This window comes from Microtus ochrogaster, linkage group LG2 (genome assembly GCF_000317375.1).
Source record: "Microtus ochrogaster isolate Prairie Vole_2 linkage group LG2, MicOch1.0, whole genome shotgun sequence".
Taxonomy (NCBI): domain Eukaryota; kingdom Metazoa; phylum Chordata; class Mammalia; order Rodentia; family Cricetidae; genus Microtus; species Microtus ochrogaster.
The window spans coordinates 34916899-34940665 of NC_022028.1; the positions used below are offsets into that span (position 1 = coordinate 34916899).

Below are 23767 nucleotides of genomic sequence, written 5' to 3' on the forward strand. Positions count from 1 at the left end.
AAAAAAAAAAAAAAAAAAAAAAAACCAAAACAACAACAACAACAACAAAAATATGTTATTATCTCCCATTTTTGAGCCGTCTATGATTTCATCCTGGACTACTTCCATTTTATTTCCAAAACCATCCAAAGGTTTACTAATTACTCTCCCCAATTACAGATGAGAAAACTATGATCAGAGAAATGAAGGAACTTCTCCAGACTATTCAGTTAGAAAGTGCGGACAGTCTTCAAAGTCTGCTATCTTGATCTATGCCAGAACTCGTAAAGACAGTGACCTAGGAGGCACACGGTGGAATGCCCCACTCCAACAAAAAGGCAAGTGCATCCTCCTCCCATCAAGGAGTAAAGCAAGACGCCCAAGGGAACCATTGTTGGCCGGACAGAAGGCTCAGTCAAGTAATAGCAAGGGCCACAGCACAAAAGCTGACCTCTTGCAAAGCTTATGGGCAGTCACACCCTGCAGGCGTGGTGGGAGCGGCCAACATCGTACCCAGCGCCTACCGAGCAGCCAAAGTATGAACAGGGGGCACGGCTGACAAGCAGATCCCATCAGGTAGGTGCTCATAGGTGAGCAGCAGCACAGGTGGACAAAGTGGTGTCCTGGGACAACCGCTCTAAAGCTGAGGACTGGACGGCTGAAACCGAGCAGAGCTGGGGCCGCCACAACATCCCGGTTCCCAGGGAAGTGGGAAGAGGAGCCGTTGCGCACTCCCGGCCACCTCCCTGGAGGGGTTAAAGCTGGACCCTACCCCGAATAGGGTGTGGGGACCCTCAAAGGAGCGTGGGCCATCCCATACCCTCCTTCCCCAACCCCCGGTCCTTTGACTCCATCCCGATCGACTCACCCAGAAGACGGTGGAATAGACGATGAGCGAGAACTTGAGCCAAAGGTAGGAGAAGCGCGCGCAATAGCGCACCTGCTCCGAGTCCCCGCGGGGCATCGTGGCTCCCGCGCGGGGCTGCGGGGCTGCCCCTGTCCGGCCACCGCTCCAGGCCCCACCTGCGGCTGTCCCGCGGCCTGCCCCGCCACCCGCGCTCCCTCCGGGGACTGACACAGGCGAGCCGCAATCACCGCTCGGGCCAGGGAGCGGACAATGCCGGCGGCCAATGGAAGCGAGGGGGCGTGTCGGGGGCGTGTCTTCAGTGCCAGACAGAGCCAGACCCCGAGAGGGGAGGGGGCGAGCCTCGTAGGAGCGAGCGCTCCGGAGCCTCGCGCGGGAACGTGTGGCCTGGAGAGGCGCGGGAAGAAGGGTGAGCGTGCCCACTACCGCATTAGAAAGCAGGCTTTCGGGCGCTGGCACCGTAGTTCAGTGGTAGGGCGCTTGCCTAAGAGCCTGAGTTTCTTAGCACCCTCCAAACAATAAAGCGTGCTCTCCACTATTGTGGATGAATAGTGTGAGAAAGAGGTAGGGACTAATGGCGCCGGTGTTAAACGTGCAAGTGAAGCACTTGGGAGGCAGAGGCAGGAGGATAATTGTGAGTTGGAGGCTAGTCTGGTCTACATCTTGAGTTCCAGAACAGCCAGAAGGACACTGCGAGTTCCTGCCTGGAAGACCAAAACAAAACAAAAGAAACGCAAGTGAATTAGGGTTGCAATTGTAACCTAACAACCTACCGCGCTCCTTTAATCCCTGCACTCAGGAGGCAGAGACAAGCGGATCTCTTGAGTTTGAGGCCAGCCTCGTGTATATAGTTAGTTCCAGGCCAGCCAAGGCTACATGTGAGACGCTGTCTGAATGAAACAAAACGAAAACATGCAAGTGACTGTGTAAGAACGTTGCTCAGCGTCCTGGAAAGTCGGCAGTCCAGGGTGGAACTCAGGAGCAGCAGTCTGCCAGACACGGATGTGCGCCAGCCTTTCCCCGCAACTGACTGTGGAAATTCCCCTTTGGCACCCAGCCCTGCTCCTAGAGCTTCTTCTCCCACGAAATCCTCTTCTATGCTCATCAACCCCGTCACCAGAGCCAGTGGGGTCTGACCAGCCTCCGGCCCGACCTTCCTGGCCTAGGCCACGGGTGGCTATCAGTCCATTTTCCTCGCTAAGTGGCCCCAGCGGTACTCTAGACTTTGTTGTTTTCCTGTCCCTCGGCCTAGCCTAGCTCAACCCAGAGCCTGAGAACCAGGCCATCTGTGTTTGTGGCATTCAGTAATTAAATGCATGGCTGCCCTTCAAAGCTCTCGAGGTGCGAAGTGGGATCTCTGGTGGTGAATCTGGGAATGGCACCTTTAGGCAAGTTCCTTGAGCTGGATTGAAGAACAGGAGGGAAATGTCGCGGAGGTGGACTGGTCAGGTGCTAATCTTTGTATTTCCCCCTCTCTTTAAAGATTTATTATTGTTATTTTACATGAACGCCGTGAGTGTGTGGGTACCACTGGACCCAGAAGAGGATGTTGGTTTCCTTGGAGCTCGAGTTAGAGGCAGTGGTGAGCCAAACTTAAATCCCCGGTAAGAACAGGAAGCCCTCTTGAGGGCTGAGCCATTCATCCAGGCCTCTTCTTTTTGTTTTGTTTTGTTTTTGGAAAACATATAAACAAATTAGGCATAGACTGTGGAAAGTATCTCAAACATCACCCTTCCTGATCCAAAGAGTAAAGACTTAACGGAGGAGTCCCGTCCAGACAGTACACTGGGTTAAACCCTTGAGGGAGCCTCTGGTGGTGCACATGGCTGTCAGTTACCTGGATCCTGTCTTTCCTTGAGTAGACCCTTTCAGCAAGGGTGGACAATCGAGTCTTAGGTATTTTACTAAAGTCGCAGGACCAGTTTTGTGACAACCTGCTCTTGAAGGCTTGCATTGTGGATATCCGTATGGGCCTCAGAGTGTGAAGATTAATCTTCAGAGCATAACAGCGACGTGTAGAGGGGCCCTACCCTTGTCAGTAACAGCTGCCATGATGGAAGGAGAAGAACCTCAGCATGCCGTGTGGCTGACAGCATTTGCAACTGGACCCATGACTCTGCCTGGGTTTCCCCATCCATTGAACAATGAGGCCGGACTGTTTCTTTTTTTTTTTTTTTGGTTTTTCGAGACAGGGTTTCTCTGTAGCTTTGGAGCCTGTCCTGGAACTCCCTTTGTAGACCACAGGCTGGCCTCGAACTCACAGAGATCCACCTGCCTCTGCCTCCCAAGTGCTGGGATTAAAGGCATGTGCCACCACCGCCCGGCGCCGGCCGAACTGTTTCTATCCAGTCCAGCAACCACAGCTTCTTAGCCAATAGGTAAGTCAGCAAATATGTATATTGCTTTGAGTCTGGGGCACTAAGGAAATGTTCAAAAATATCAACAAAAGAATGTCTGTCCCATTGAGGAGTGGGGAATGTCGGGGCATGCAACATAGGAACACGAACACACACACACACACACACACACACACACGGGTGCACTCATGTGCAAAAGCACAGAAGAGGTTAACTTCAGTCGCAGGTGTATGCTAATGATACAATGAGCTTCCCAGTGGAAGAAATGGCAGGTGCAAGGGCCCTTCCACAGTTTCCTGGAGAAGCTGAAGGGGGCGGAGCCAGTGCCTAGGAAGAAATTCTTGTATCTTCTTTGCCAATGACAGTAGCCTCTGCCTAGCGGTTGAAGGCACACCAAACCAAAGAGACTTTGTTTATTTCCCATTATAGTGCAAGCCTCAAGTAAGGTTCATGAGGGGAAGTGACACAGAATCTAACCTGTAGTTTCAAAGACAGCTGTGAAGGTCGAGTTGGAGGGGAGGAGCTGAAAAGGAGGGGGCAGTGGAAATGGTTGGACTGAGCTGTTTTCTGGCTCCGGTGTGGCTGTGAACTGAGTCCGATACAGAATCATAAACTTACTCAGAACATTGTGAGAAACTTTTTACTTTTCTTTTCTTTTTTTGTTTTGTTTTGTTTTTGGAATTTGATTACATAGTTCACTGCCCAGTGGTTCTCAGACTTGAATTTTGTAGATGACAGTGTCCTGTTGTGATGTCAAAACTCTGGACTTGTCTGGTAAAGAGACAGGGCTTACTGGTGGGTGGGGCGGCTTGTGAGGAAGCAGGTGTTTGGGAGGATCCCAAGGTTGGTTTGGATTCCTTTCATTGAATAGCTAGGTAGATGTTCCTATCATTTACAAAGGGCGAAGAGGAAAAGCAGGAACAGTTCCAGGCATTTGAGGATGGTGATGATGGCGACGGTGATGATGATGGTGATTTGGAATCTCAGAATGTATCAGTTAGCTTTTGCTGTACAACAACAAAAACCACTGAACCACACATCTCTGGAAGGAGGAGCTGTTTAGAAAAGTTCAGGAGGGGTTTTTCCAGACGAGACAACCTGTCGTTTCCCCAGTTTCCCAGCCTGGGCCCCAAGGACATGTGCACAATCTTTGGGCCATCTTCATTCATCAGAAAGTCTTTTTCAGTCAAGTGACAGGGTCTTAAGACCACACACTGCTGAAGATAGTGTGGGGTTTGGGTCTCACACCATCCTGACTTTCCATGAGTGTGAGCTCCAGCTCCAGACAGATACCAGCCTGGCTCCTTCCTGAGCAATCTGGGATAAACTCTTCCTCATGAGCGCACCCTGGGGTTGGATTTGCCTGGTGACTCCCTGCCTCCTCAGGACCCCCCTCCATATCACCCCCTTTTTTATATCCCTTCTGTCCAGGTTGCTGTCATCTTCTTTTGCCCAGAATTGAAAGTAGATCCTCAGATTTAGGAACTGTCATTTCTAAATTAAAACTGCACCGTCACTCTATATGAGTTTTCCAGGACTGAGGGATACCCTGCAGTGCAGACTGTGAGTATAAATGATAAGAAATCCTGAGAAAGACAAGGCAAGCCAGCCGGTCTGACTTCCCTCCTCCCACTAGCTCAGGATGCTCGGAGAGAGTGGCCTGAGTGAGACAGGGTCTCTAGTAACTCAGGCTGGGCTCAAACTGGTTGACCATGATGGTAGTGGTTTCAATGAGAATGTCCCCCATTGGGTTGGACTTTTGAACACTTGGCCCCCAATTGATGTGCTAATTTGGGGACGTTATGGAGGTGCAGCCTTGCTGCATGGACTTTGAGAGTTCCCAGCTTCACTGTACCTCCAGTTCCCCCGCTTGGCTTTCTGTGTGTGGTTGGAGATGCAGTCTCATAGCTACTTGCTCCTGCTGCCGCTGCCGCTTCTGTGCCTTGCTGCCTGGATGGCCTCTTACCCGTTCTGGAACTGGAGCCCCCAAAACTCTTTCCTCCCCCAATTCCTTTTGCTCAGGGTATTTTATTCCAGCGACAGAAAAGTAGCTAATACAATGATCTTGAACTTCTGTTCCTTCTTCCTACATCTTCTGAGGGCTGGAATTACAGGTGTGTGCCGGCATTTGGATGCTGTTTATTTGGGGGGGGCACTGTCAGTATGTGTAACATGAGGGCCTTGCTTGTTGGGGTTTCTGTCCTGCCCAGTTCCCACAGCCAGTAAGCCCCAAAGATATCACACAGAGAGGTCTATATTAGGTTATAAACTGATTGGCCCATTATCTCTGGCTTCTTATTAGCTCTTGTAGCTTATATTAACCCATTATTCTTAGCTATGTTAGCCACATGGCTTGGTACCTTTTTCAGCGAGGCAAATCACATCCTGCTTCTTCAGTAACCTAAGCAGGACTGCGAGGAATGGGCTTCCTCCTTCCCAGCATTCTCCTGTTCTCATAGCCCTACCTCTACTTCCTGTCTGGTTGACCCGCCTATACTTCCTGCCTGGCCAATCAGCATTTATTTAAAACATGATTGACAGAATATAGACAATTCTCCCACACCAAGTATATAACTCGGACTGTCCTGAGCTCTCAATGTCCTGCCTCAACCTCCCAAGCAGTGGGAGATCACACCATGCATGTCTTAGTTTACTTTTTGTTGCCACAGTGAAAACCCTGATCATCTTAGTCAGCCTTCTATCACTGTGAAGAGACACCACAACCACAGCAACTCTTGTAAAAGAAAGCATTTAATTGGGGCTGAATTAACGTTTCAAAGGGTTAGTCCATTATCATCATGGTGGGAAGCATGGTGGCATGCGGGCAGAGTTAGCTGAGAGTTCTCATCTGGATCCTCAGGCAGCAGGGAATGACGGAGCCACTGGGTCTAGCTTGAGCTTCTGAGCCCTCACAGCCCACCCTCAGTAACCTACCTCCTCTAACAAAGCCACACCTACTCCAGCAAGGTCACACCTCCTAATAATGCCACTCCTAATAGTGTCACTAGAGGGAGAAGAAGGGGTATTTGGTTTACATATCCTCATTGCAGATTGAGGGAAGCCAAGGCAGGAACTGAAACAGAGGCCATGAAGGAGCGCTGCTTACTGGCTTGCTCCTTACACCTCTCAGGACCACCTGCCCAAGGTAGCAGCCCCCACTGTGGGTTATGCCCATCAATTGTTAATTAAGAAAAAGCCCCACAGACTTGCTCATAAGTCAATTTTTTTTTTTTGAGACAAGGTCTGGTTGTCCTGGGACTATGTAAACCAAGCTGGCCTTAAACTCACAGAGATCCACCTGCCTCTACTTCCTGAGTGTTCGGATTAAAGGAATGTTCCACCATGCCCAGCTCCCATAAGCCAATTTTGTGGAACATTTTCACAATTGAACTTCCCTCTTCCAAAATGACTAGCTGTGTCAAGTTGACCAAAAACCCAACAAGGACAATGTGGATCTTAAAATATTTCTTGTTTTTGTTTTTACAGTCCTGGGAATTGAACCCGGAATCTTACACTTGCTGGGCAATCACTCTTATCACTGAACTATACCCTCAACCCCCTTTTTGTTTCTTATTTTGAGACATCTCTTTTACTAAGTTTCCCAAGCCTTGACCTTTTGATCTTCCTGCCTCAGCATCACAAACAACTGGCATTAAAATGTTTTGTTGTTGTTGTTTTTTAATTATTTATTTTTAGCTATATATGTATGCCTCTCTCTGACTCCCGAGTTCTGGGATTAAAGGCATGCACCACCACTGCCCAGGTAAAGATATAAATTGTGTGTATATATGTATCTGTGAGTACATGCACATGCTTGTGCAGGTGCCCATGGAGTCAAGAAGGGGGTGTGGGGTCCCCTGAAGCTGGAGCTACAAGTGGTTGGTTGTGAGATGCCTAGCGTGGGTGGTGGGAACCAAACTTGGGGCTACAAGTGCAGTATGCACTTTTTAACAGCTGAGCCATTTCTTTAACCCCCTAAAAAAATTTTTTTTAAAGAAAATATTCCTGTTTTTATTTTCATTTCCCTGATGGCTGGTGAAACTGAATATATTTAACATGCTGATTAGCCTTTAGTGGTTCTGCAAATGTCCTGTTTTATCCATTGTATACTTTCGAGTTAGGTCATAGATTCTTCCTGGAAGAGGCCAGTGTCTAGAGCTGAGAGACTGAGGAAATGCCTTCAGGCCGGTCCCTTGGCTTTGGTGGCAGAGGGTTCAGAGGCAGTCACCAGCCAGGGTTGGCTTTGTTGGGGCCCCGCCTGGAATTCTGGGAAAGCAGCCTGGGTACCTTGATTGACAGAATGTTGGGCCAGGCCTGTGTGGCTCTTACAGGGAATGGCTGGTGTCCTAGAAGCTCCACCTGTTGCTTGCAGTGGGGAGAAGGGCAACTGCTTCCAGAAAAGCTGAGTGCTGCTGGGAAGAGCAGCTCAGGGAGGTCTGGTTAAGCTCCCCTGGCATTCTGAGGATCTACTTTCTGTTTTCTGTTGCTGTAAGGAAATCATGGAGGCAAGCTAATTTATAAAGTACTGGTGTTTATTTAGTACATAGTTCTAAGAAGTGGGAAGTCCAAGAACACAGTGCCTCCTCTGCTTGGCATCCAGTGAGCATTCTTGTATTTTAACCCGGTAGGGCATCTCATGTCAAAACTCTTCTCCCTCCTACCCCACATCCGCTCCAACATTATAAAACCCCTAATGTGGGCTCAGCTAGCAGAGTGCTCGTCTTACACACATGCAAGGCCTGGGTTCAGTCCCCAGCACTACGTACAACTGGCACACGGTGTCAGGAGCCTGTAATTCCAGCACTCAGGAGGTGGAAGCAGGCAGATCAGAACAGCAAGGTCATGTTTGGTATACAGTGAGCGCCAAGCTAGTTGTTACAGTAAGATCCTGCCCCTCAAATACAAATAAACCAAGCCACTAATGCCATCGTGGGAGCCTCAGGCTCGTGACCTCACCTGTTCCTGATGGCCTCCCAAAGGACTCACTTCCAATTACCGTTAACATAGGAATTTGGGGATGAAGTTTCCAACAAGTGAATTCTGAAGGACAAACCTTCAAACAGTAGCTGCTTGGGTTGGCAGGATGGCCTGGTGAGTAAAGTCACTTGCCACCAAGCCTGATGACCTGAGAGACATTCCTGGGACCCACATGATAGGAAGAAAGAACTGACTTTCAAAAGTTGTCCACTGGCCTACACACATAAACAACACACACACACACACACACACACACACACACACAAATGTACTCCACCCTCAGCAAGCTACAATGCTGGCTTCTTCCCCAAGCTTTCACCAGAGATCCAACCCCTCAGACATTCGATAAAAACCTTGCTGGGTCCTGGAGGGGTCAACCCTGTGCTTGAAGCCTCCCCGGCTCCTTTCTGTACTTCCTGTATTTTTAAACTCAGGGCATTTCAACTTCCTCTTCCCGGCTTCCCAGTTTCTACTTCCTGTCTCCTGTATCAATCCCTCTGGGTCCTGCTCTGAAAACCCGAAGGACTTTAACAAAATTCGATTTTCTGTTACCAACAGGAGGGACAACATTGTCATTTCTGTTCCCTCTCCCTTATGAGATAGCACCATACCTTGGTGGGGTAAAACAGACAGACAGGAGTCTATCAGACTCAAGAGCAGGCCCCGTACAATCTCACAGACCTCTAGAAACCTGAAGGACCAGGAACCTGGGGATGGTCTTTACCACCCCGTGGCTGCCCCAACCTTCCCTGAACTCAGGAAGCAATGTTCTTTCTCCCTCTCTGAACCAATAACCCCACCTATTTTTCCCATGATTGCAGGGAACCCTGCCTCTTCGGAGTGTCCTGGGGAGGGACGGCCACTTTCCCTGCTATGCTTCAGAGCGCCATGAGCCACCTGCTAACTACAGGCAGCTAGGGTGGAGAGCATTGTAGATTTTTAATAAAAGACCAAGCCTCTCTCCAATTTTACTCTCTCACAAAACCAAACCAACTGCCCCCAAATGACTTCTACTATCACAGTTTCCATGTCTTAAAACCAAAGCAAACCAACCAAATAAACAAACAAAAAAAAAATCCAGATACTTGTTACGTGGCTGGCTTTGAACTCCTGGAGTCTTCCTACCTTAGCCTTTAGAGTCGATAGGAGAATAGATGCATGCCATTACACCAATTTGGCTCATGTTAATTGTGTGTATAAGTGTCTGTCTGTGTGTGGGTCTGTGGACGTGAGTGCAGTGTCCATGAAGACCAAACAAGAGCAGTGTGGATCCTCTAGAGATGTGAGGGGCCCAGCAAGAGCAGTGTGCTCTCTTAAGGACTGAACTGGCTTGCCTTAAATACAGGACAGGTAGTCTTTGGTAAGTATAAAGTCCAGTGTGCCCTTGTACAACCCTCAGGATTCAGAGAAATGCCCTGGGCAATTTTGTTTTGTTTTGTTTTGTTTTGTTTTTCCAGATGTTTCTCTGTGTAGCCCTGGCTGCTCTGGAACTCACTCTGCAGATCAGGCTGGCCTTGAACTCACAGAGATGCTGCTGCCTCCCAAGTGCTGAGGTTAAAGGCCTGCGCCACCACCGCCCACTGCACTGGGCAATTTTTGACATTGTGCAAGCTTCAAAATGGTGACAATTTTAATAGGTTGAAAAGTGGCCTGAAACAAATGCACCCTTACCATGAGAGGCAGTCTAGTTTTTGATTGCATGTATTTTTTATGTATGTGTGCATAGGCCTGTATTACATGTATTGTTATATATGTGTGCACAGGCCTGCTAGAGCCCAAGTGTGGCAGTCAGGGGACACCTTACAGGAATAGTTTCTCTCCTTCTGCCATGTAGGTTCTGAGGACCAAATCCAGGCGGCTGTGCTTGGCAGCAGGTACCCTTACCCAGTGAGCCAGCTTGGAAGCCCTGTGTGATTATTATCTGTTTTGATACAGGCTGGATAAACTGTTCATATGTCTGAGGCTAGCTGCTTTGCCTCTTGGGTGCTGGGAAGATAGATGTGAGACCACATTCTGCTCCACCCCCTCGTTATATTTTATTATATAGCCCAGGCTGCCCTTGATAACCCTCTAGGCTCTGCCTCCAGAGTACTTGGGATACAAATTTACCAGTATACAGATCCTCAGGAGAAGTCCAGGCCAGCGTCATGCATGGAAGCCACACCTAGATTTGCAATATCCACTTACACAGAAAATGTCCATCTATGAATCAAAGCATAACCTTTACAAATTTGGCTCGAATTGCCCCTGCCATTACCATGATTGTCAGGATTGTGTGTCTCCTTATCCCTCTTCCCCTGCCAGGAGGATCAGGAGGCCTAGATCAGAGGGGCAACTGAGTCATGAGAATATTCATACCACATATACCTCCATGCAAGGACAAGAGCCAGTGGGACTTCGCTCTCCTGAGCCCTGGTGGAAGAACAGGACCAAGAAGAAGGCCTGACATCCTCAGGGCAGAAGGGATCCCTCTTTCTTGGCAGTGAGCCTGTGTCCAACAGGGGGCAGTTAATACTGAGAATACAGATTGCTCAGTGGGTAGGAATGTTTGCGGTGGCTCAAACACACACACACACACACAAAATAAATAAATAAATTGTAACTATTAAAACAATTCACTCAGTGGCCTAGAAGATAAAGTGAGAGAGAAAGCTCACAATCTAGAGCAATACAAACGAAGAGGTGAAGAACAAGAGATGTCGCCAGGCGATGGTGGTGCAGTCCTTTAATCCCGTCACTCGGGAGGCAGAGGCAGGCGGATCTCTACTGAGTTCAAGGCCAACCTGGTCTACAGAGCGCGTCCCAGGACAGGCTCCAAAGCTAAGGAGAAACCCTGTCTCCAAAAACAAAACAAACAAGAGAGAGAGAGAGAGAGGGGGGGGGCAAGGCAAAGCAGAGAAGAATAAATGTGGCCCATGGTATCAGCCAGCTGCCCTAGCCCATCCCCATGGCCACCATCCATCGCTGACTCCATGCTGAAGGCTCGTTACCACGGTTCCTCGCTGTCCTCAGACCCAGAAGTTAGCCTCTAGAGAGAGTTTGGTTTGTTTTTCTAATATAAATGCCATGCAGAGACGACGCCTGGAACCACAGCAGCCATCAGGTACCTACAAGGAGAGCTTGAGAAAACCAAACAGATGCCGATCCAAACTGGGCTGTTATGAAAGAAACAGGTAACATACCTCTTTATGAGGTTCTTGTTAAATAAGAAAAGTCAGCAACTGTTGGCGACAGTCATTTTTTTACTCAAATTACTGAAAAATGTTTCTTTTTTAAAAAAAGTTTATTTTATGGTTGTTTTGGGTACAAGCCTAGTTTCTAGTTTCTAGGAAGGCCAGGAGAGGGCATTGGATCCCCTAGAACTGAAACCAGAGACAGCTGTGAGCTGAACCCGGTCCTCTGCAGGAGCAATCAGTGTCTTACTCTCTCCAGCCATCTCTCCAGCTCCCCTGACGATGTTTCTAACTAATATGAGGAGTGGTGATTACAGAAATTGTGCAAAGTGAAGAAAAACTTTCAATAATATTTGTTTTTCCTCTATTTGTTTTTATGTATGTGTACGAGTGTTTTGCCTGTGTGTATTAGTTGATTGCCTGGTGCCCACAGAGGCCAGAAGAAGGCATCAAAGTCCCTGGAACTGGAATTACAGGTGGTTTTGAGCCGTCATGTGGGTTCCGGGAACCAAACCCAGGTCGTCTGGGGTTTGCCAGTGGATAGCAAGTTCTCTTAATCACTGAGCCATCACTCCAGCTCATAATTTTATATGATGCGTATGAGTGTTTTGCTTGCATGGAAAAGCACCGTGTGTGTGTGTGTGTGTGTGTGTGTGTGTGTGTGTGTGTGTGTGTGATACCCAAAAAAGCCAGAAGAGGGCGTTGGACCCGCTGGAACTGGAGTTAACCCAAACCCAGGTTCTCTGTAAGGGCAGCAAGTGCTCAACCTCTGCGCCATCTCTCTAGTCATCATCTAACCCTTTTGTAGGAGCAAAGTTCAGCTTCTCAGCCTGTAGAAAGGGAAAACACCGGGTGAGGGAAGGAGGAAGGACCCAGTGCAGGTAGGACATGAGTTGGGAGAGAGAGTAGAAAGCTAACTGGGTTTTCTGTTCTTGTTTTTGCTTTTTTGTTTCGACTCCGTCATGGATTGTTTTATGTTGTGATGGATAAGTGCATAAAATATATCTGATAGTGAAGGCGTGAAATCCAGTCTGGAGCTCCACAGCTTCAGAATGGCTGTTCAAACTGCTTAGAAGTTCACTGAGATGTTTGGACTTGGGGTCTGGTTCATTTTAGTGTGTGATTTATTTATTTTTTTAATTTCCAAGTTCTCTATAATTTTTTTTCTTTTAAATCTACTCACATCTAGCATTAAAAAAAAAAACAAGTTCCTGGAGAAATGACTGCCAGGCAATCATTAGTATTTCATATTTTTTTAAAAGATGTATTTGTTTACTATGTATACAGTGTCCTGGCTGCAGGCCAGAAGAGGGCATCAGATCTCATTACAGATGGTTATGAGCCACCACGTGGTTGCTGGGAATTGAACTCCGGACCTCAGGGAGAGCAGCCGGGGCCACCTCTCCAGCCCCAGTATTTCATTTTTAACTCTTGAATGTGAATGGCAGAGAAATGTCGTGAATGCAGAGGAAGTGGCTTGCATCTAAGTGTCTGTTTGTTACCAACATCTCATTCTCTTGAAGGACACTCAACACTTCAGAGAGAATTCTGTAACCTAAGAACTCTCCAGAAAGGTACTGTACAAAACGCAACTTAAATCAGAGCACAGACCAAGTGTGGTGTGTCGTGTCTATAATCCTACCCAAGGAGACTGAGGCAGGAGGATCGAGAGTTCAGGGTCATTCTTGGCTACCTAGTATGTTTGAGGGCAGCTTAGGCTACATGAGACCCTGACTCAGAAGAAAAGACTTTGTGAGGGTAACCTGGGCTACATGGTTGAGATTGTCTCAAAAACCTAAAAACCAACCAAAATTCATAACCATATTTTCTGTAGTTTTGAGAGTCTTGGGCTGTTGTGGGCCAGAGTTTGGAAATTTCAAGTAGAAATCAGTACAGAATGGCTTCGAGCATTCTCGAACCACAGATTTCTTGACAGTTACACCCACACAGAAAGAAAAAAAATGTGTTGGTATGCATGAAACCCTGTAAGAAAGTGACTCTCAACCTTCCTAACACTGGGACTCCGTTAATAGAGTTCCTCATGTTGTGGTGACCCCCAACCATAAAATTATTTCCATTGCTCCTTCATAACTGCAATGTTGCTACTGTTATGATGTACTGGAAGTGCCTGTGTTTTCCTATAGTCTTAGGCGACTCTTTTGAAGGGGTCTTTGACTCCCAAAGTGATCTCGACCCACAGGTTGCTGCTCTAAATGGTTGAACTGCCAAAATCAGAATTTGGAGCAAAATTCAACATGGCAAGGGTAAAAATTACCCCACCTCTGAGGCTGCAGAGGTAGCTCAACATAAGGGCTCTTATTGTTCTTGCTGAGGGCTTGAGTTCAGCTCCCAGCACCCATGTCAGGTAGGTGGCTCATGGCCACCTATAACTCCAGCTGCAGAAGGACCCAAAGCCTCTGGCTTGTGTGGCCACCTGCACATGTGTGCACAAAACCAGACAAAGACACAGCAGGGTCTCGCTGTGCACCCTCGGCTGGCCTCTCACTACCAGAGATCCACCTGCCTCTCTGCCTCGCGTTGAAGGTATGCACCACCAGGAAGTATCCTCTCGGACTCTCTCCATGTAGTCATGGCTGTCCTGAAACTCACTGTGTAGACCAGGCTGGCCTTGAACCCATAGAGTTCTTGTCTCTGTCTGCCTCCCAAGTGCTGGAATTAAACGTGTGTGCCACCCTGCCCTGTGGTAAATCTTTGTTTATAAAAGTAGCCTCTTACATTGGCACGCTGTTGCGTTCAAGTTGTCACAGGCAGAAACAGCAGGGAGTCTGTTGGGGAGGGGGGGCGTACTGGGTAGTGAGTGTGCGGGCCTGGAGAGCCTTCAGTTAATTCTTGGAGTTCTAGGAAAAGGAGCCATGTTACATAAGGGCCTGACAGATGGAGTGTCCAGGTGGAAAGACATAGCAAAGAGTTTCAGGGTGGTGTCTAAATTCGGTCTCCAACTGCAGCCATCTGGGCTCTTTCAAAAATGCCTGCCCCAGGCATCCCGACTCCATTGGTCTCAGCTGGAGCTTTCAAAGCTCCCCGTATGATTCCAATGTGCTGCGGAGTTCAGGAGCCCCAGGCCTCGTTAGGACACGAAGCAGTATAGCGCGTGGCCCGTGGTAAACAGAATGCAGCACGGAGAGAGGTTGGTGGGCTAAAACATATAAGCCGCTGCAGAAAAAAATAACAGCATCTTGAAATTTGCAGGCAAATGGATGGAGCTAGAAAACATCCTTTTGAGTGAGGCAACCCAGACCCAGAAAGACAATTATCATATGTATTCATTCATAAGTGGTTTTTAAACATAAAGCAAAGAAAGCCGGCTTACAAACCACAATCCCAGAGAACCTAGACAACAATGAGGACCCTAAGAGAGACATACATGGATCTAATCTACATGGGAAGTAGAAAAAGACAAGATCTCCTGAGTAAATTGGGAGCATGGTGACCTTGGAGGAGGGTTGAAAGGGAGGGAAGAGGCAGGGAGGGAAGCAGAGAAAAATGTAGAGCTCAATAAAAATCAATATAAAAAAAGAAAGCTAAAAAGAAAAGAATAATATGAAAAAGTATATAAGCTGCTGCAAACAGAAGTCATAGAGTGGAGAGACAGAGAACGAAGCTGCCGAGGGAACCCCGATGTCAGGCTTGACCATAGCCCCTGTTCTTGCCACCTTAGGAGCCACCTGAAGAGGCTCCTAAAAGTCCTCTAGTCACAGGGTCAGGCATGGTGGCACACACCTTTAATCCCAGCCCTCGGGAGGCAGATGAAGGTGGATCTCTGTGAGTCTCAAACTCAGCCTGGTCTACAGAGTGAGTTCCAGGCCAGCCAGAGCTATAAATCCTAGTTCTATAGAAAACAACAAAAACTGCATGCTGCAAGTCAGAGGATTTGTGTTGTAAGTCTGCTCCCTGGTGGCTTTATCTGTGTATTACAGAGAGTGAGGGTACAGTCGCCCAAACCATTGCGGAGATAATGGAGGTTGAGCCCAGGGAGGAGCAGGGGTGGAAAGGGAAAATCAGGGATGAGAAAGACATGCCTTCCCCTGGTACTCAGGCCAGCACTATTTGGAATGGCTACTGTCTAGCTGCAACAGTGATTAGGGGTCTCTGCAGAACACGGTGTTGAACAGAAGTCCTGGGCAGTAACAGGAAGCCTGGAGGCTTGAGTTCCCTTCCCAGCTCTGCCAGTGAGTACCTTGCCAGCTGGGAAACCGCATGGCTTGTGGCTTTGTCAGGGGTCACAGGAGAGCGCAAGGATCATCATCTCCGTCCCTCACACAAAGGACAGGGGACAGCTATGGAAGGACATGCTAGCGCTCCTGAGTGGCCAACAGGAAGTACTCAGAGGCTTCCTGGAGGATGTGGCATCTTTAGTATCTAAGGGTTAAAGAGCGGTGAATACGTTGTATCTGTGGGAAAACTTCCTGTTTTGGGAAAGAAACTTCTACGGGAAGCCAGTGGGAAAAAAAAGAAAACAGTGCGTGAGGCTTTGACCATCCCACCCCGGACAACTCATTTAATTTTCCTGGACACAGGCGGGGGAGATGGTGCAGTCAGCAGAGCCATCTGTGCAAGCTGAGGACCCGAGTGTCCCCAGAAACCACATAAAAGCCAGACCTGGCAGTGCAGTTCTGTAATTCCCACACTAAGGATGGGGAGAACAGAAACAGAGGGATTCCCTGGAGTTCATTGGCCCACCAAGCTGGCCAAATTGATGATCTCCAGGCTCAGTAAGAGACTATGCCTCAAAAAATAAGGGAGGTAGGCTGGAGAGACGGCTCTGCTCTTTCAGGAACCCAGGTTCAAGTTCCAGCATCTACGCGGTGGTACAGAACTGTCTGTAACTCCAGTTTCAGGGTGTCTGATGTCCTCTTCTGGCTTCCAGGAGCACACACATGCATCTGTGCCCCACCCCACAAGGCCCCACAGAGACACAAAAATAAAAGATGCAGACCCCTGCTTGACAATGAACATCCTAGTAAGTGTGTAACATTGTTTATAACAAATACGATTAGAAGGGATTTGATAGGAGTTGAAGACACACACCACTTTCTTTCCTCCCTGTTTCCTGTGTATCGGGGGGCTCATTTCCCAGCAGCATGAGGTCTTTTCAGTAGTCTTGAGTACCCCAAATGTGGAATGTGAGGGCCAGTCTGGTATAACTTCCAGTTTAGTCCAGCCAAGCAGTGCCAACCTGTGCTCCCCCGCCTATGAGGTCAGTAAAAATTTAAGTCAGCAATTCTCAACCTGTGGGTCATGACCCCTTTGGGGGTCAAACAACCTTTTCGTGGGGTCACCCAAAACCATCAGAAAACAGATATTTACCTTACAATTCATAACCCTAGCAAAATTACAGTTATGAGGTAGCAGCAAAAATAATCTTATGGTTGAGGGGTCACCACAACATGAAGAACTGTATTAAAGGGTCTCAGCATTAGGAAGGTTGTAATGGATTAAGTAAAATACTGCAGATTCCTGAGGGGCTGCAGCAGCAGAAATACTGCAGGTCCCAAGCAGTGGCAGGGGGCAGTGGGTCCCGAGAGCAGCCAGTCCCAGGCAGAGACAGCGCAGTTCCTGAGTGGCTGCAGTGGACCATGATGAGAGACAGATAGGCATGCCATGAGACCCATGCCTCTGTCTCTGGCCCACCACATGGCTCCCTTGCCCAGGAACAGCCACCTTTGGAAGCCTGTGGCATGGTCTCGTGGCATACCCATCTGTCTGTCTCCCCTCGTGGGACTCACTGCCCCTCATGGCCCACTGCAGCCACTTGGGAACTGTGCCATCCCTGCCTGGGACTGGCTGCTCTCAGAACCCACTGCCCACTGCTGCCACTTGGGGACCTGCAGCATTTCTGTCACCGCAGCCCCTTGGGGATCCTCAGCATTTTTACTTAATCCATTACAAAGGTGAGAACCACTGATTAAGTGGCCTTGGGTAGGCCACCCTTGGGTCAACATCAGTGGTCAAGAAAGCCATTTGAGCCAGACTTGGTGATGCACAGCTGTAGTTACATTTACTCCAGGGACTGAGGCAGGAGATCACAAGTTCAAAACCAGCCTGGGCAATTTAGTGAGATCCCCTCCCATCTCAAACTTGTTTGTTTTTAATGAGGAGCTGGGAAGGTAGCTTAGTCCGGAGAGTGCTCGCTGCACAAGAGTCAGGATCCGAGTTCCAGGCTTTTAACCCCAACTCGGGAGGCAGAGGCGGGCAGATCTCTGTGAGTTCAAGGCCAGCCTTGATGGAGGAAGGTCATTGGTTGATTTAATAAAGAAGCTGCTTGACCTGATAGGTTAGAACGTAGGTGGGAGGAGCAGAATGCTGGGCGGAAGAGGAAGTGAGCTCAGAGACTCGACAGCTCCGGGCTCCCAGGCAGACGCCTCAGAGAGACACACGATGCTCCACTCCTGCGGGCAGAGGCGAGAACTCTGCTCTCTGAGGCAAACGCGATGAAGCTCCGACCCAGGATGGACGTAGGCTAGAATCTTCCCGGTAAGCGCACCTTGGGCAGATTATTAGAGATGGGTTGATCGGGATATCAGAATTAGCCAGTAAGGCTAAAGAGCCAAGCAGTGTTTAAAAGAATACAGTTTGTGTGTTGTTATTTCGGGCATAAGCTAGCCGGGCAGGCGGCCGGGGTGCTGGGGACTCAGCCCCGCCACTCCTATTACTACACAGCCTGGTTTACAAAAGTGAGTTACAGGATAGCCAGGGCTACACAGAGAAACCCTACCTCAAAAAAAAAATAAAATAAAATAAAGTAAATAAAAATAAAATAATTCAAGTTCACTGCGCATGCTCGGGGACCTGAGTTCGTGCCCCAGGACTCAGGTAAAAAACTGGGCTTGGGGGCCCGTGTTTGTCATCCCAATGCTTGGAAGGCTAAGGCTGGAGGGTTGCTATGCTTGCTGGCCAGCTAGCTTAGCTCGGTTGACAGGATCCAGGTCCCAGTGAGAACCCTGCCTCAAAATTCGGTGGCAGTTCCTGAGGAAAGGCACTGAGGGCACCAAGATTGACCTCTGACCTCCTCCACACACAGGTGCGCATACACGAACATACGCCGTGCCCCCCCCCCCACCAAAGTAAGAATAAAATCAAAGGAGGCTGGCAGGGCGGCTCCCTGAGTGTTTGTTGTTAAGACTGATGACCTGAGCTTGATCCCCAGGCCCCTACACAGAAGGAGAGAGCTGAGTCCCAAAAGTTAGCCTTTGACTTCCTCACATACAGCCCACAACAGAGGACAAAGAACTATAACAAAAATAAACACAAAATTAAAAGGACTGGAAACACAGATCTGGGGGGGGGGGGCAGAAGGGAGCTTACACAGCACACATGAAGGCCTCGTCTCACCCCAGCACCACCAACACCAAAAACAACAAAAAAAGCTTATTTGGCAAAATGGTTCAAGTTGCTACAGTCTTGAGAAGGAGGCCTTTGGGTGTAGCGCCATACCACTACCAGACAGTACGCAAGCCGGGAACTAAGCTGGAGACTTAAAACACACACACACAGAGAGACAGACAGACAGAGACACGGGGACACAGATCATCCTTGATACAAGAATGCCAACTTTATTGAGCTCAGGTGTAGCTTATATGGGGCTTTGGCCATGCCCCAGCTCTCGGGATCTTTCAGCTGCAGGCTCATCAGAACCCACTCCCCTGCCATCAGGGTCTCGTGCTCAGAGTAGCTGCAGGCTGCTCAGAGAAGAGGAAAACAAGTTGCTTACAGGAAATTCAGGATCTGGTGGCCCACAGTCCCTAACATTTGGGAGTCTTTGGAAGACCAGCAGGGTGACTTCAGACTCAGTGTCCCCAAAAGAGCATCCAAAATTGTCCCGTTGTTCCCTGATGGCCTCCTCTCTGAGGCAGGAGGTGGATATTCTGACTGCTTTATTTTAGCTTATTTTGGAGGCAGAGAATCAGATCTCACAGCCTCCCCTAAACTTTCCGTGAAGCCAAGACTGACTTTGAACCTCTGCCCCCGCCTCCCAAGTGCTGAAGTACAGGCCTTCACCAGTAACTCCTAGTGGCTTTAATGTGGAAAATTAGCTTTTGTTTTCCCTGCCCTTTTCCCCTGTGTTGGAAGGGATGCAATTCTTTTTTCATTTCCTAAGAAGTACTGAAGATGAAAAGTCTTCAGCCCTGGAGGAAATCAGATTATCTCCCCATGGCTAAGAGAGCAAAGGATGATGGGTTCAGAAGATGCTGGGAGATTCCCAGGAGAGAGGCTTGCTTCCTTGAGGAAAAATGATGGTGAGGCCCAGGGAAGCTGGAGAAAATGACCACAAGGCGGTGGTGGGGTCCGGAGAGATGGCCCTTCAGTTCTCACTCCCCAGAGGAACCCCCAAATTCCTGGGCCCCAGGCACCTCGCAGAAACAAGAGCCTCCCAACCCCCACCATTCTCTGGAACCCTGCAGAAACAGGGGCTGAGAAGTCTCAGTGGCCATCCAGGCACCTCCTGACAAGCCTTGGCACCGTGCACAGCTTCATGAGCTAGGGAGAGCGGCTCTGGGGTTGATGACGTTGGCACCCATGCCAGCTGAACAAGATGGAGCCCCCAGCTAGAATGAAGCTGGCTTTCAGAGAATAAAGAACAGAAGCCTGTTTGGGCCCAGGCACTGAGGTTGTACTTTTCCTGAACTTTTCCCATTAGCCTAAGATCCAGCTAGGTTCCATCCACCAACCAATATCAGAGATCATTCCACATTCCCTCCTCTGTCGGAAGCCACTAAAGGCCTCTTCTGCTTTCCTCTGAAGCTCAAGGTTCATGTCAGCCGTGAAACTTCAGGGAGTTCCTGCTGCCAAGCTGGGAGTTCCAGGCTGGGACTTGGCTCCCTGTTCTGACTGAGGAGCTCATGAAGATAGATGATCACTTTCTTCCAGCTCTGAGCCGGTCGTCCAAGCACCTGGTCTGCTAGCCACCTGCCCAGGTCTCGGGGCTGGAATCACTTGGCAGACTGATGCTGGCAACCTCTTTTCCTCACCTCAGCCGGGCTGCAGTGTCACATTGGCCGACATTCTGGGTAGATGCCAAGTCCCCTCTGTCTGATATACCCAGGCTGGCTCAGGGCTGAACCCTTGCTCTCTACTCTGGGAGGGGGTCGGGCTGCTTCACCACTTCCTCCTCTGCCTGCCATAGATGGACAGATTTTGTGAGAGCCCAGGGCTGGGTGTGTGTTAAGAGCCTCTGAGCTCTGTGTATACCAGCGGCACGGCAGATGTAAACACTCTGGCCTTTCTCTGCTGCCTAGATAAACTTCAAGCTTTTAGGGCAAGGCACTGCCCCAGCACGCTCCGTCTGTTTAAAGAAGATGTCAACAGCAGCCTGCACTCTTGGCAGAAGCGGGTGCTCTGTCTCTCGGCTTAATGTTCTGGGCCACTGACTTCCCAGCCAAGGGGCACACGGCTCGCCTCCCAGAGGATCCATCCTGGGCTCCTGACATTTGTAGACAGAGGAGAGCGATCTATGATCCATAGCCCAGGACTGCTGCAAACTTTCACATCTTCCTCCAGTACCCCGCAAGCCTGATACAGAGACAAAGCTTATGTTGGCCTCAATATTTTACTAACAATGTAACTGAGGGTGACCTTGAACTTCAGCCCAGTGGAGGTCATGTAGGACAGAGGGCAGCTCATTAGGGGTAGGACCTAGGTAGCCCTCCTCTCTGGGGTCCATGCAGCTCTTTGCTGTGCGGTAGACTGGACTAGGGCTTAAGGCTTTGAAATCTCATAGACCCAGCAGTAACCTAACTGGGGAAACCATACAGTCACCAACTTTTTATTCAGCCAAACAATGAACTTGAGAAAAGAAACAAAGCCTGGCCCATGTCTATGTGGTGTCTTGAGCGAGAACGGCCCCCACAGGCTCGTTCCCAGTCGGTGGAACTGTTTGGGAAGGATTGGAGGAGCTGCATCCCTAGGTGTCACTGTGCTTTGAGATTTCAAAGACTCGTGATCCTCGAGGCTTGTTCTCTTTACATCATGGTTATGGATCAAGATGTAAACTATCAGCTGTTCCTTCCTTCCTCCATCATGGTCTCTAACCCTCTGAAACCATAAGCCAAAACTGAATGCTCTTTCATAAGTTGCCCTGATCATGATACTTTATCAATGCAAAGAAAACTAACAAAGACAGCCTGCCCTCATCAGTATCTTCATGAAAGAAGGGACATTTTTTTTACCCCCACCCACCCAAACACTAAGGCCAAAGCTTCGGAGTGATCTTTGTATTTTTTTTTTTCAGACAGAGTCTCATGTAGCCCAAGCTAACCTTGAGCCTCCTGCCTCTACCTCCAAGTACCTGTGGACATTCACATTTGTCAGCAGCAGGCAGGCAAACATGACCCTACTAACTTCATGGAGCTGAATAAAAAGGCTCAACTTCTCACCAAGTTGTCCTTCTTGTCCCTAGTTTGTCTGGTGCAGGTGACCCCTCCATCTCTTATCGCTGCCCTGTGGTGACTGGATGACCCATCGAAGATATGACCCAGCACAGTCTACAGAACAAACACACAGTTACCCAAATGCTAAAGACAGCTCGTGAGCCAGGTTTTATGGGAGCACACCTGTAAATCCAGCATGCTGGAGGCAGAGGTGGGAGGATCTCAAGCTTGAGGCTAACCTGAATTGCCTTGGAGACCCCAAGATGTTGGAGATGCCAGAGCTGTGGGATAGCTGCCAAGGAGAGCTGACCACAAGGAGTGGAACCAACCCAGGAGAAAGAAGTGTGTCACAGTCAACAAAGCTGAATGGAGTTGGAGACATGAAGAATGCTTTTTTTTTTCTATTTTCAGTGTTTTTTCCAAGAAGGGTTTCTCTGTAAAGCAGTTTTGGCTGTCCTGGAACTCACTTGGTAGACCAAGAGGGCCTCAAACTCACTGAGATCCGCCTGCCTCTGCCTCCCAAGCGCTGGGATAAAGGTATGCGCCGCCACCACCTGGTCTGAAGAGTACTTTGACATTAGACACAGAGATGCAGAGTTTAGAGTTTGTCCAACTGGTTTTTGGTCTTGCTCTGGTCCAGTATTTCCTCACAATGCTGCCTCCCCTACATTTTGGAATGGTAATGTATATTCTGTGCCATATGTTGGAAGTATGTGATCTGGTTTTTTGATTTTGATTTTATAGGGGATTATAGTTAAGAGGTTACATGATTCTCAAAGTTCATGAATCTAAAGTTCAAAGGAGAGACTTTGAACTTTAGACTTTAAGTAAGTTTGGAACTGTTAGACTCTATGGGGACTGTTAAAGTTGGACTGAATGCATTTTGCTATCATGTGGCTATGAGCCCTTGGGGCCCAGGGACTGGAATGTGGTGGTTTGAAAGAAAATGGCCCCCAAAAGGAGTGGCATTATTAGGAGTTGTGGCCTTGTTGGAGGAAGTGTGTCACTGTGAAAGCGGGCTTTGAGTTCTCCTATGCCCAAGCCACTCCCAGTGTCTCAGTCTACTTCCTGTTGCCTGCATAGCAACATGTAGCAACTCCTTCTCCAGCACCATGACTGTCCACATGCCTCTAGGCTCCCCGCCATGATGAGAATAGACTAAACCTCTGAAAGTCTAAGCCACCACCTCACTTAAATGTTTTCCTTTATAAGAATTACTGTGGTCATGGTGTCTCTTCACAGCAAAAGACTAACTGAGACAACATCCATCTCATTTTATGTGGGTTCTGGGTGTGGAACTCAGGCCCTCATGCTTTTAAGGCTATCTCCCCAGACAATTTGTCTGTGACATGGCCTCATGTAGTCCAGCCTGGCCTCAAGCAGGCTATGTGGCCAAGGATGGCCTTTAAGTCCTAATCTTTCTGCCTTGTGTCACCAAGCCTGGCTTAACCCTCCCATTTTGATATCCCAACAAGGACTTTAAAATACCTCTCTTTTGCGGGATATTAGTTGAAGGTGGGTTACATTTGTTTATGCTGTGGAACATTTGTTTAATGATGAAAAGATGTGTTTCATTTTTTTAGGTTGTATTTGTTTGACTCTGTGAAGCTGAGATTCTTTGCCTGTCTAAAACACGTGATGGTCTACTGAAGAGCTGAACAGCCAATAGCTGGGCAGGAGAAAGGATAGACGGGGCTGGCAGGCAGAGAGAATAAATAGGAGGAGAAATCTGGGAGAAAAAGAAGGAGCAAAATAGAACAAGGAGAGGAGGACCTCAGGGGCCAGCTACACAGCAAGCTGTGGAGAAAGAAGCAAAGAAAGGAATATAGAAATAGAGAGAGATAAAAGCCCAGAGGCAAAAGACAGATGGGATAATAAGTTAAGAAAAGCTGGCTAGAAACAAGCCAAGCTTTAGCTTTAGCTGGGCATTTATAAGAAGGAATAAGACTCCGTGGGTGATTTATTTGGCAGCTGGGTGCCTCAACACCCCCCCCCACGCCAGCCTAAAAGGGCCAAAAGAGTAAAAAA

At 48.6% G+C, this 23767-nt stretch overlaps 1 protein-coding gene across 1 annotated transcript in view; it reads right to left on the reverse strand.

Moving 5' to 3' along the window:
* The window catches only part of Tspan15 (tetraspanin 15), a 42417-nt gene extending 41386 nt beyond the window's left edge, over positions 1-1031 (reverse strand). Inside the window, exon 1 of the mRNA XM_005360101.3 lies at positions 848-1031. Within this exon, the coding sequence (XP_005360158.1) occupies positions 848-943 (96 nt within the window). The 5' untranslated portion in view covers positions 944-1031. The remainder of the gene's footprint in view (positions 1-847) is intronic.
* Between the last annotated feature and the right edge of the window lie 22736 nt (positions 1032-23767).